Below are 10332 nucleotides of genomic sequence, written 5' to 3'. Positions count from 1 at the left end.
TCCTTCTGGAACCGACGCATCTTTTCGCGATCGTCGCATCTTTCCAAGGGGTACTCTGTAACCATCGATCAAGACAATTAATCACTTTTGATTCAAAACACGTTATCACGCACGTAGAACAGCCAGCGAGAGCAAAAGGCAACAGAGAAAGGAGAAGAGAGAAGAGACGCCGCCGGTGAGATGACAGGCCTCGTCTCCTTCTTCCTCCGTCTGATCCGCGAGGACGGTCGCCGCTACCGCCTCATTGCCCTTCGCCGTCATGGAGTTGGTGGCCACCGCCGTTTCCGTCGCCGGATGCAAGCCATCTGACGGTTCGACCGCAGCGCCGCTGGACGTGCCGCCCTTGGCGGCCACCGCGCCGCTGGATGCGCCCGTCGCGGTCCTCACCACGCCCCTAGACACGGTCCCCGTGCTCCTGGATGCGCCCACTGCGGTGGTCCCCGCGCCCGTGGCCAGGCGCCCATGGGGTACGATCCTTGGCTGGTGGCCGGCCCGAGCGCCCCCATGATGCATGGGGCCACTATCGCGCCTGCCCTGCCCACTGGGTCTCCGCCTCCACCACCTCCTCCGCCGGCCGCATGGATCCCGCCGTCAACGCCGACGCCTGATGCCCTGGCCACTGGCCCGAGCCTCCGCCCGCCTGGCTACGCCCCGGTGCCGATGCGCTCGACAGTGAATGCAGAGGAAGCGCTCGCCTTCATCTCCGCTCCATCTGGCGCCTCTGGTGTCGTCCGCCTTGGAGTCGACATGGAGGGCGCCACCACCGCGGGCTCGAGCAGCCGCGCGGAGCGGCGCTTCGGCCGCCTCTTCGGGCGCGCCGTCGCAGCCCTCGACCACCGCCCCGGCCGTCGCCCATGCTCATGGGCTCCGGCGAACCCTGGCTTCACCGCTACTCCACTGCGCCAAGCCTCCACCGTCATCGTCTCCTCTTCTGATGAAGAGGCCTCGTCGGTGTCGCGTCGCTGACACCTGAAGATGCAAGGGGAGGCGCCGGCGCTCGCCCCAATCGCCGGCGACTGGGCTCCCTACTCCTTGCGAGCGCAGGTGGTGGTGGGCGATTGAGCGTGGTGCGGATCGTGCGGGTCCTTATCCATAACCGCCCCACCTCTCGCCTCCTCTTATGCGGTGTGGGTGGCTGCGGGCTGGCCTCGGTCGGCGGTGGCAGGCCCAGGCCCAGGCGATCGACCTGCTCTCTTCAAGTTTTTTTAAATCTCTGTTTTATTAGTCTAGTACTAATTATTGTATATGGTGCAGTTTTAGACTCTGTTCCATATGTCCATACACAAAATGGTTTGGCTGAAGCATTGATTAAGAGGATCAAACTCATTGCAAGAACTTTGTTGACGAATTGCAACTTGCCAACCTCTTGTTGGGGTCATGCTGTTTTACACGCTGCTGACTTGATACAATTGAGGCCAACTGCATATCACAGTTCTTCCCCTCTGGAATTGGTACATGGAAATCCTCTGAGCATTTCCCATCTGCGTAAGTTCGGATGTGCTGCATACATCCCGATCTCACCACCACAGCGGACATCTATGGGCACACACAGGAAGTTGGGGATCTATGTGGGGTACAAATCGTCGTCGATTATCAAGTACCTGGAACCCCTGACTGGGGATCTATTCACAGCCCGTCACGCTGATTGCATATTTAATGAGGAACATTTTTCGGCATTAGGGGGAGATTTCAAGTACCAGAAAGAATGCCTAGAAATTGATTGGAATGCTCATGCCATTTCATCCTCTAATCCACGTACCCAAGAGACCGAACTTCAAGTTCAGAAGATCATTAATTTGCAACATCTTGCAAATAATCTGCCAGATTCATTTACTGGTCTGAAAGGTGTTACAAAATCCTTAAATCCGGCCAGAAACGCGCCAGATAGAGTGGAGGTACCGATAAAAACCACTCAACTCCCTATTCCCAAAAAGAGGAAGAGTAGTACAACCTCTGACCTGGAGCATGCTTCTAGAAAGCGGGAAAAGGAATCGAGGAGAAAAACATCGGAGTCAGTAAATGCAGGTCAACTCAACGTTGACAAACACCTGATGGGTAGTATACACCCAGTGGAAGGGCAACCTCCACAACCCAGTTTCAGTGTGCACAAACTGACTGGGACATTGGAACACCCAGACTCGATCGTATTGGGAAATCACGAAGAATCACTAGGGGTGCAGGAAATTTCCATCAACTATGTTGATTCTGGAGAATCATTTGACCGTAAGACAACAACTGTCGACATATAATTTGCTGAAAAGATTGCAGATACCCTTCTCACTGATCATGATCCAAGGTCTATCATTGAGTGCCAAAAGCGCTCCGACTGGCCTAAATGGAAGGATGCAATCCAAGCAGAAATTGCCTCACTTATCAAAAGAAAGGTATTCACTGAAGCAATACCTACACCTCCCAGTGTTTCCCCTGTCGGATTCAAATGGGTTTTTCTCCGGAAACGGAATGAGACAATGAGGTGGTGAGATATAAAGCAAGGCTCGTAGCACAAGGTTTCACGCAGAAACCCGGCATTGATTTCACTGAAACATATTCTCCAGTAACGAGTGCAACCACTTTCCGATATCTTATATCCTTGGCAGTGCAAAATCATCTATCTATGCAGTTGATGGACGTCGTGATCGCATATCTTTACGGGTCACTAGATTCGGACATATATATGAAGGTTCCTGATGGAATCTCTATCCCGAATAAAAATGCAAAACGCAACATGTATTGTGTAAAGCTGAATAAGTCATTATATGGCTTAAGTCAGTCGGGACGGATGTGGTACAACCGACTAAGTGAGTTTCTTCTTCAGAAAGGTTACTCCAATAGTGTTGATTGCCCATGTGTTTTCATCAAGAAGTCCTCTACAGGATTTTGCATCATCTCTGTGTATGTTGATGATCTCAACATCATTGGCAGCACACCAGGCATTGATGAAGCACGCAATCACCTAAAGATGGAATCTGAGATGAAGGATTTGGGTAAAACCAAATTTTGCTTAGGTATTCAACTTGAGCACCTTCCCTCAGGAATCATGGTACACCAATCTGCCTATATCCAGAAAATATTGGAGAAATCCAATATGGACAAATCCTATCCATCTAAAACTCCCATGGTGGTTTGATCTCTAGACGTAGAGAAAGATCCATTTAGACCAAGGGATGATGGAGAAAAGGTGTTGGGACCTGAAGTTCCATACCTTAGTGCTGTTGGAGCGCTTACGTATCTTGCAAATTGCACAAGGCCTGATATTGCATTTGCAGTGAATCTACTTGCTAGACATAGCGCAGCTCCCACCAAACGTCATTGGTCTGGAGTGAAGAATATCTTTCGATATCTCCAAGGCACAAAGGATCTTGGCCTATTTTTCCAGTTCCAGAAAAATCAGGACTCTGATGTGATTGGATATGCAGATGCCGGCTATTTGTCTGATCCCCATAATGCCAGATCTCAGACCGGCTTCGTGTTCCTACATGGTGGCACTGCTATATCATGGAAGTCTTCGAAACAGACTCTGGTGGCAACATCTACCAATTATTCTGAAATAATTTCGTTATTTAAAGCAACATGCGAATGTGTATGGCTTCGGAGAATGATAAACCACATACAACAGTCATGTGGAATGGGTTCGATAAAATTACCTACCATTATCTATGAAGATAATGCAGCCTGTGTTGCGCAGATGCAAACATGATACATCAAGAATAATATCACCAAGCATATTTCTTCTAAATGGTTTTCCCCCATAATCTTTAGAAAAACGGGGAAATAAGCATTCTGCAAGTCAAATCATGCGACAACCTTGCTGATTTATTTACCAAGTCTCTACCAAATTCTACGTTCCAGAAATGTGTTCATGGAATTGGTATGCGAAGACTTAGGGACTTGCAGGTGTCAGGGGGAGTCTCTTCTTGAGATATCCTTATTTTAATGACATCACATTATGCTATCTTTATTTGTGAGTATGTGTTTCATGATCTCATCAAAGATTTTATGAAGAACTTTTGAAAGAGGATCTTTTGAGATGACAGAGCTTCCCCGACAATCGTGAAGATGATTCTACATGGTTAAGCGTAGATTAGGAGAAGTGTTAAGATTAAAGTATAATCTGTAATTAAGGGAAATCTCCCCTTGCCCATCGAGCGAGCGGTTGCTCCCGCACGGACGCCTGTGTCCGTTGCAACGCCTCTCTCCCGTCCTTCTGGAACCGATGCATCTCTTCGCGATCGTCGCATCTCTCCAGGGGATATATATACTCTCTGTAACCATCGATCAAGACAGTCAATCACTTTCGATTCAAAACACCTATGACGACTTTGTAAATTTCAAGATGATATGCCGGCTCAGTTTTTTGGAGGTGCTCATAGGGGTAGGGTATGCGTGTGTGCGTTCATAGGCGTGAGTGTATACATGTGTATATCAGCGCTTGTGTCTGTACTATGTTCAAAAAAAAGAAAAGTTGTGCACCTTTATTCATGAAAGAAGAAAACAAATTAATTTCAAAGTACATTAACTTGCTATAAGCATGCTAGTTTTCTTTAGTTTCAGGACGATGTAAGCATGGTTTGATTTTATTAAAGCCAGCCATGTACGCTTTCCCCATTGAAAAAAAAGCATGCAGGTTTTTTAGTTTCAGGCCATCATGCATGGCTCGGTGTTCCTTATGACCCAGTGTTTGCACTTATGAAAATGCCAGTTAATTAATTAATAAAGCTCCATGAGATTCTTCAGAGAAGAATGATTATCTAAAAAAAATAGATGAATTGAATTTTTTTCTGCAGGGGCAAAACATGTATATTAATCAGAAAAGAAGTACACTCCTTATTACATTGCACGACAGCCACGTCCAGCTCCGAACCAAGCCAGCTTACCGTGTGGCCTTCCATTCTGCCAATTTTTTGTGTTCCTAATAGGTCATTTAATCTTTGGCCACAGCTTTTCTCGTATTTGGTATTTGGACCTTTGTTCAAGAATTCGTCCGATGAACCAATTAATTTGCTAATTAATCCCTACTCGTAGGATCACTGTGTAGCCAATAAACTGATAAATTGTCCGATTAATTGATTAACTTACCGATTAGCTTATTAATTCCCTACTCACCAGTCAACTGAGCAGCTGTCAGTTTATGATTTCCTCAAGAATGATTTGGATGACTTCTCCTCGCCTATTGACATGGATGACTTGTGACCATTTTTGCTAAAACATTGGAGTATAATTTACACTTTTTATCCATTTTGAGATTACACTGTAAAGTCGATGCCCAATAAATGACCATATTGAAAAACTATTAGATTCTTACACTTTCAACGTTGCCAGGAGATGCAACACAGATAATCCAAGACATGAACCATTGAGTTGGAGAAAAAGAAGGCCAAACAAGGAGACCCAACCCCAAATCATTGATGAATGTGTCGTGGCGGGATCTATTGACAAGACTACCGGTGCCATCACAAACCTGGCTGGGATCATCGCAGTTGGTGGGCTCCTCTCCCCTCGACAACATGACTTATTGGATGTGAGAAAACCACCTCGCATCGCCATGACGGGGGCGAGGCCAGAGGTATTTATATTTACAGCATCGTCGGCCCTTCTTCCCAGTTTAGCAACACGAGGACGACAAAAATTGTCAATATACCACCCTGTCCATCACTGCCTTGTGGCCCATACTCCCTAGAATCCCTCCTTCCGGTGAGCAGGTCTCCAATTGTGCCCTTTTGCACACCTGCACCGGGTGAAGGGGATAAGGGTTCTGGGTAGCGTCTCGGTGCAACTGCCCGCGTTCGTTCCACTAATTCGACTGCTACCATAACTTCAAGCTCTGTTTCGTCGAGCTCACCGTGGCTGGCTGGCAATGCTAGTGCCGCGAAAACCCGTTTTCTTTTCCAAAAAATCAAAATCAATTCTATGGAAATGCCTCCTACATAAGATTTTCTTTCCCCAACTACCTAGACTAGAATCCCTCCATCAGAAAGCGCAAATGATTTCGAACGTTTGAATCTCGCGGCTCTCGGCCTGGCACCCCCAGCGTCCCAGAACCCGGTGCATGCACCCATCTCACCCACCAAGCGCCCACCCCTCGCGCAAACGGTCCATATGCTCACGGTCCATAGACCGGGTCCTCCTTATTTTCCCCTCGCCAGTCTAATTTATTGGCCGCCGCAGCTTTCCTTTCTGGCCTCCTCCTCCCCATTCCCATCTTCCCCAGCCCAGCGCCGCCGCAGCGAGAGAGAGAAATCCGGAGATTGCCGGAGAAGGGATGGCCGGAGCGGTCGCGTACGAGGAGCAGCGCCGGAGGCAAGTGGAAGAGAACAGGCGCAAGCTCGACCAGCTCAAGCTGCACCACCTCTCCGCCGCCCTCAGGGACGCCGCCGTCGACCCCAAGCCCTCGCCGGTCAGACCGCTCGCCCTCCCGCCCCCCTGGCCTCCTCCCCCTTCGATTCGTATGTAGGCTGTTCATTCGTTCGTTTGTTTGTTTGATTTGACTGACTCGCCGGGTTTCCGTCCGTGTCGCAGGTCAAATCTGCGAAGCGGAAGCCTCGAGGGCCGCCGCCGGGGGACGCCCCGCCCCGCCGCTCCGGCCGCGTCGCCAGCCTCCCCGAGCAGCCCAACTACCGGTTCGAGGTACGAACGTGGTTATGCTGCCGTTAAGGGTTTCAATTTTCATTTTTATTTTTTCCTTCATTCAGATTCAGATACTAACTGAAGAATGCATCTTCCGTGTATTTGCTTGTGTAGGATACCTATGGTGTCCTTGAGAAGAGTATCAGGTGGGGATAATCATGTCTCGTCCGATTCTTCCTCTCCAGAGAGCATTTGATTCGTGCATAGTACAGCAACTCTGTTTCTTGGTTGTTTTTGATGGAGCAGGGGGAGCAGGACGCACACCACAAGGAGCGACTTGATTGATCGAGTCTACGCGACCGAAGAAGCCAGAACCTATGCCACCGACATGGCCGAACAGCTGCAGGGCAAGCTGGACCCCCGCCACCCCAGTTTTGTCAAGCCCATGACCCAGTCTCATGTCACCGGAGGCTTCTGGCTAGTAAGCAAAAGGCTTCCACTGCTGCATGCTTGCATTCAGTTCACTCCCTGATTGAAACTGACGATGGTTGTCGGGTGCCGATTTGGATGGATTACTTGCAGGGCCTCCCCAAGCAGTTCTGCACCAGGCATCTCCCAAAGCGTGATGAGTGGATCACTCTGGTGGATGAGAAGGGTGCTGAGTCCGATTCGTACTACCTTGCGCGCAAGTGGGGCCTCAGCGCCCAGTGGAAAGCGTTTGCCATCAATCACAAGCTGGTCGATGGTGACTGCCTGGTGTTCGAGCGCATTGACCGGGCAAAGTTCAAGGTGAGACTTTAATATGGTGCAATCCCTTGTCTGAAGCTTTGTCCATGTATGAAACATTGGATCCAATGAGAATGCACGTGCATTTTATACAATTTCTGAAGAATTGCGTTCAATTTCATGGTTTGGTGGTTTGCTGATGCCATTATCTTGAATGTTCCACACTATTTGTACACCCAAGCAGTTGACTGAATTAATTCATGGGGAATTCTTGTTATGGTCATGTAATAACCGTAGATATTATGCATTTGTTCTCTGTGGTTTGTTATGTTGTAGATTTAAACTGTTGAGTGGAGCCACAGTTTTATTTAGGAATGAATGTGAGGTTGCAAAGAATGTCTAACTATTTATTCGAAATGACTAACTAGACATGTTCTTTTGCTGGAACCATTGCTATACAACAACATCCCTACAACATTCCTTCATTCTAAGCAGATTCTACAATGCTCCCTTGGAGCCTCCTTGTGATTGTACATGGAATAGGAAACAATTCATTGAAGGATTAACAACTGGGAACATATTTTGAAATGCAGCCTCTGTTATTGCTATGAAAGTACGAATGCAGCCTCTGTTATGTCTAACCATGTGTATCACTGCTAATAATGGAGCCTCTGCTATGTCTAACCATGTGTATCACTGCTAATAATGGCGTCTCTGCCATGTACATGATGCAGGTCCACATTATCAGACAAAGTTCATATTATAAGTAACGACTGATGAGGGTGTGCAGGTAAATTGTTCATATTATTGTCAGTGTTAGTTGGAAGTTTGAATTGAGTATTGTAAAAAGTTTATTTCTAAGTATCTTTTACTGCATGGTAGTTCACATGTCTGAAATAATTGTGAAACATGTGTTTTATTATCATTTAATCTACCTCAACTTAACTCTGTTTCCTGCACTGCAGTTAGTTGTGATGTGAACATGGGAGAAAAGCTGGCCAAATTTCTATATCTGACAAACTAGTTGATTACATGCCAGGCATTAAGGGATTGTATTTTTTTTTTGGGTGGGAGCGGTGCAGGATTCTGCTTATCTTTCCCTCCCCGATATATAACCATTTGAACTGTGTACTCCACTTTTGCATGTCGATCTGTACCTCTGGGCAGCAGTTTTTTTTTTGCCACAGTTTTTAAGGAAAGGCACTCTTGGCTTACCTCAAAAGCAGCACTAGTCTAGTACACACCTTGTTATGTCGGCAGTTTAAAAGAATGACAAAATTGCATCTGTTCAACTAAATTGTTTCTACATTTGAGTCTTGGTACCATGAGTGTCTCATATCTGAGGGAAAAGCGTTAGGTTACTACTTTGTAACTTTCTATACATATTCATTCTGCTTGCTTGCCATTGCCAATGACCACCAACACTCGTGTTTCATCTACTTCCCCACTTTCCTATTTCTTCCCGATCATACATAATTTATTGATATTGTCTAAACTTAGCATTATTCCCTTTTTACTAAGTATTTCTGGTCTTTTGGTCAATTAGGCCCGCTTGAAGGAATTGGACAATGAGTTGCAAATGGAGATCGTGAACCGTCTTCAGCCTTTTCGGTGACAGACAATGTTAAAAATATTAACTTCACAGATTCTCCCAGTAGTTATGTTTCGACTTATCTATGGGAACCAACTAAACTTGTAAATTTTGCCTGTTATGCACCATCCTTATTCCCATCCAACTTCTTGTGATGTCCAATTTGATTCACTCTGCATGCATGCATAATTTAGCAGATTTGTTTCGTTTCTATGATCATATCTACACAATCTTGTGGCTGCTTTTGATCTTAGCTTTGTGGTTCTCAAGTAACATGGTATATGCTTTAGCTATAAATAAGGTGAGACGAAGATGAGAATGCTTCCACATGGATCCAATGGCTGTAGGTAACTGTAATTTTATAGCAATCTTTCACATCCGTTAGTTTTTTTTTTTTTTGGACTTGTTGAGGTGACTATTTGACAAATGTTTTTACTGAACTTAACTTTCAAATGCTCATTGCTGTCCATGAGCCAAAAATTCGCATCATACAGAAACAACAGGACCAAGACTAGCCAAGGTGTACACAAGGACATGAACCAATGTCATCTAACACTAGGTACAAGAAACTGCAAAGAACAGAGAAAACACTTGGGACAGATCAAGTTCATCACTTGTTAATGGATGCAATAGAAACAAATACACCATTTTGCCCATCCCATCTTCTTCAATCCCTCTCATGTAACAGTATACTCCAACACAACCCAACACGTATGGATTTCAGGCACCAACAGCCGGCCAGCATACGCATTATTACCAGAACCGTCAGTCCATCTCTACACATCACTACTATCCACCCACAGCCTCACAAATTGCTTTTCCTCGAAGAACTGTCTGTGCATGTGACTATTTGGTGCACTTTCACCTGTATGCCATATCGTCAGCGTGAAACTCTTGCCGCCAGTTATTGCACCTGCTTTTATCGTCAACGTGAAACTCTTGTTGCCAGTTATTTTGCCTGTTATTACCGTCAGCGTGAAGGTCTTGTCGCCAGATCCGTGCTACTGTGTGCTGTCATACCAATAAATTTAAGTTGAGTTGGCTGTTGCAAACGAGTTAATTGTCAGAAAAAATAAATGTTGATCTCCTTGGCCTCGTGGCCTGGTGAGGATCAAGCAAATCTTATCACAATGACCGACCCGTAGAAATTGCTGCAAATGGATGGCATTTCATCCGTATACATTGAATTGATGCATATCCTAAATTGCACAGCTAAATGGTGGTATATGCCCAAACTTTCTGATGCGATATATTACCTATGTTTTGAAATATAAGTTGCTGGGGGAGTTCAGTTTACACTCCCCCAACGACTTATATTTAGGAACAGAGGGAGTATATTCAAGTAAGTACGTGATAGAACGGAAAGCTTTAAGCACATCTCTACCCAATATATAAGGAAGGTTCGATCTTCCCCTCTCAAAAAGGACGAATACTTGTTCTTGTATAATATA

General features: G+C 46.1%; 1 protein-coding gene across 1 annotated transcript; it reads left to right on the top strand.

Moving 5' to 3' along the window:
• The first annotated feature begins 6158 nt into the window (after window positions 1-6158).
• Window positions 6159-9092, top strand: LOC123149722 (B3 domain-containing protein Os06g0194400). The gene is made up of 7 exons (XM_044569431.1): window positions 6159-6394; window positions 6517-6624; window positions 6739-6770; window positions 6871-7045; window positions 7147-7353; window positions 8025-8080; window positions 8837-9092. The coding sequence occupies exons 1-6, from the start codon at window positions 6260-6262 to the stop codon at window positions 8058-8060; spliced, it is 693 nt and encodes a 230-aa protein (XP_044425366.1). The 5' UTR covers window positions 6159-6259; the 3' UTR covers window positions 8061-8080; window positions 8837-9092.
• Window positions 9093-10332: the final 1240 nt, after the last annotated feature.

The sequence above is a fragment of the Triticum aestivum genome, chromosome 7A (assembly GCF_018294505.1).
Source record: "Triticum aestivum cultivar Chinese Spring chromosome 7A, IWGSC CS RefSeq v2.1, whole genome shotgun sequence".
NCBI classification, from domain to species: Eukaryota; Viridiplantae; Streptophyta; class Magnoliopsida; order Poales; family Poaceae; genus Triticum; species Triticum aestivum.
This window is presented reverse-complemented; position numbering and strand designations above follow the sequence as displayed.

Coding starts and splice junctions, on each gene's coding strand:
- LOC123149722 (XM_044569431.1), top strand. CDS start 6,260: ATGGCCGGAGCGGTCGCGTACGAGGAGCAGCGCCGGAGGCAAGTGGAA. Junction 6,771..6,870: donor GTCCTTGAGAAGAGTATCAG/GTGGGGATAATC, acceptor TTGATGGAGCAG/GGGGAGCAGGACGCACACCA. Junction 7,354..8,024: donor TTGACCGGGCAAAGTTCAAG/GTGAGACTTTAA, acceptor TACATGATGCAG/GTCCACATTATCAGACAAAG.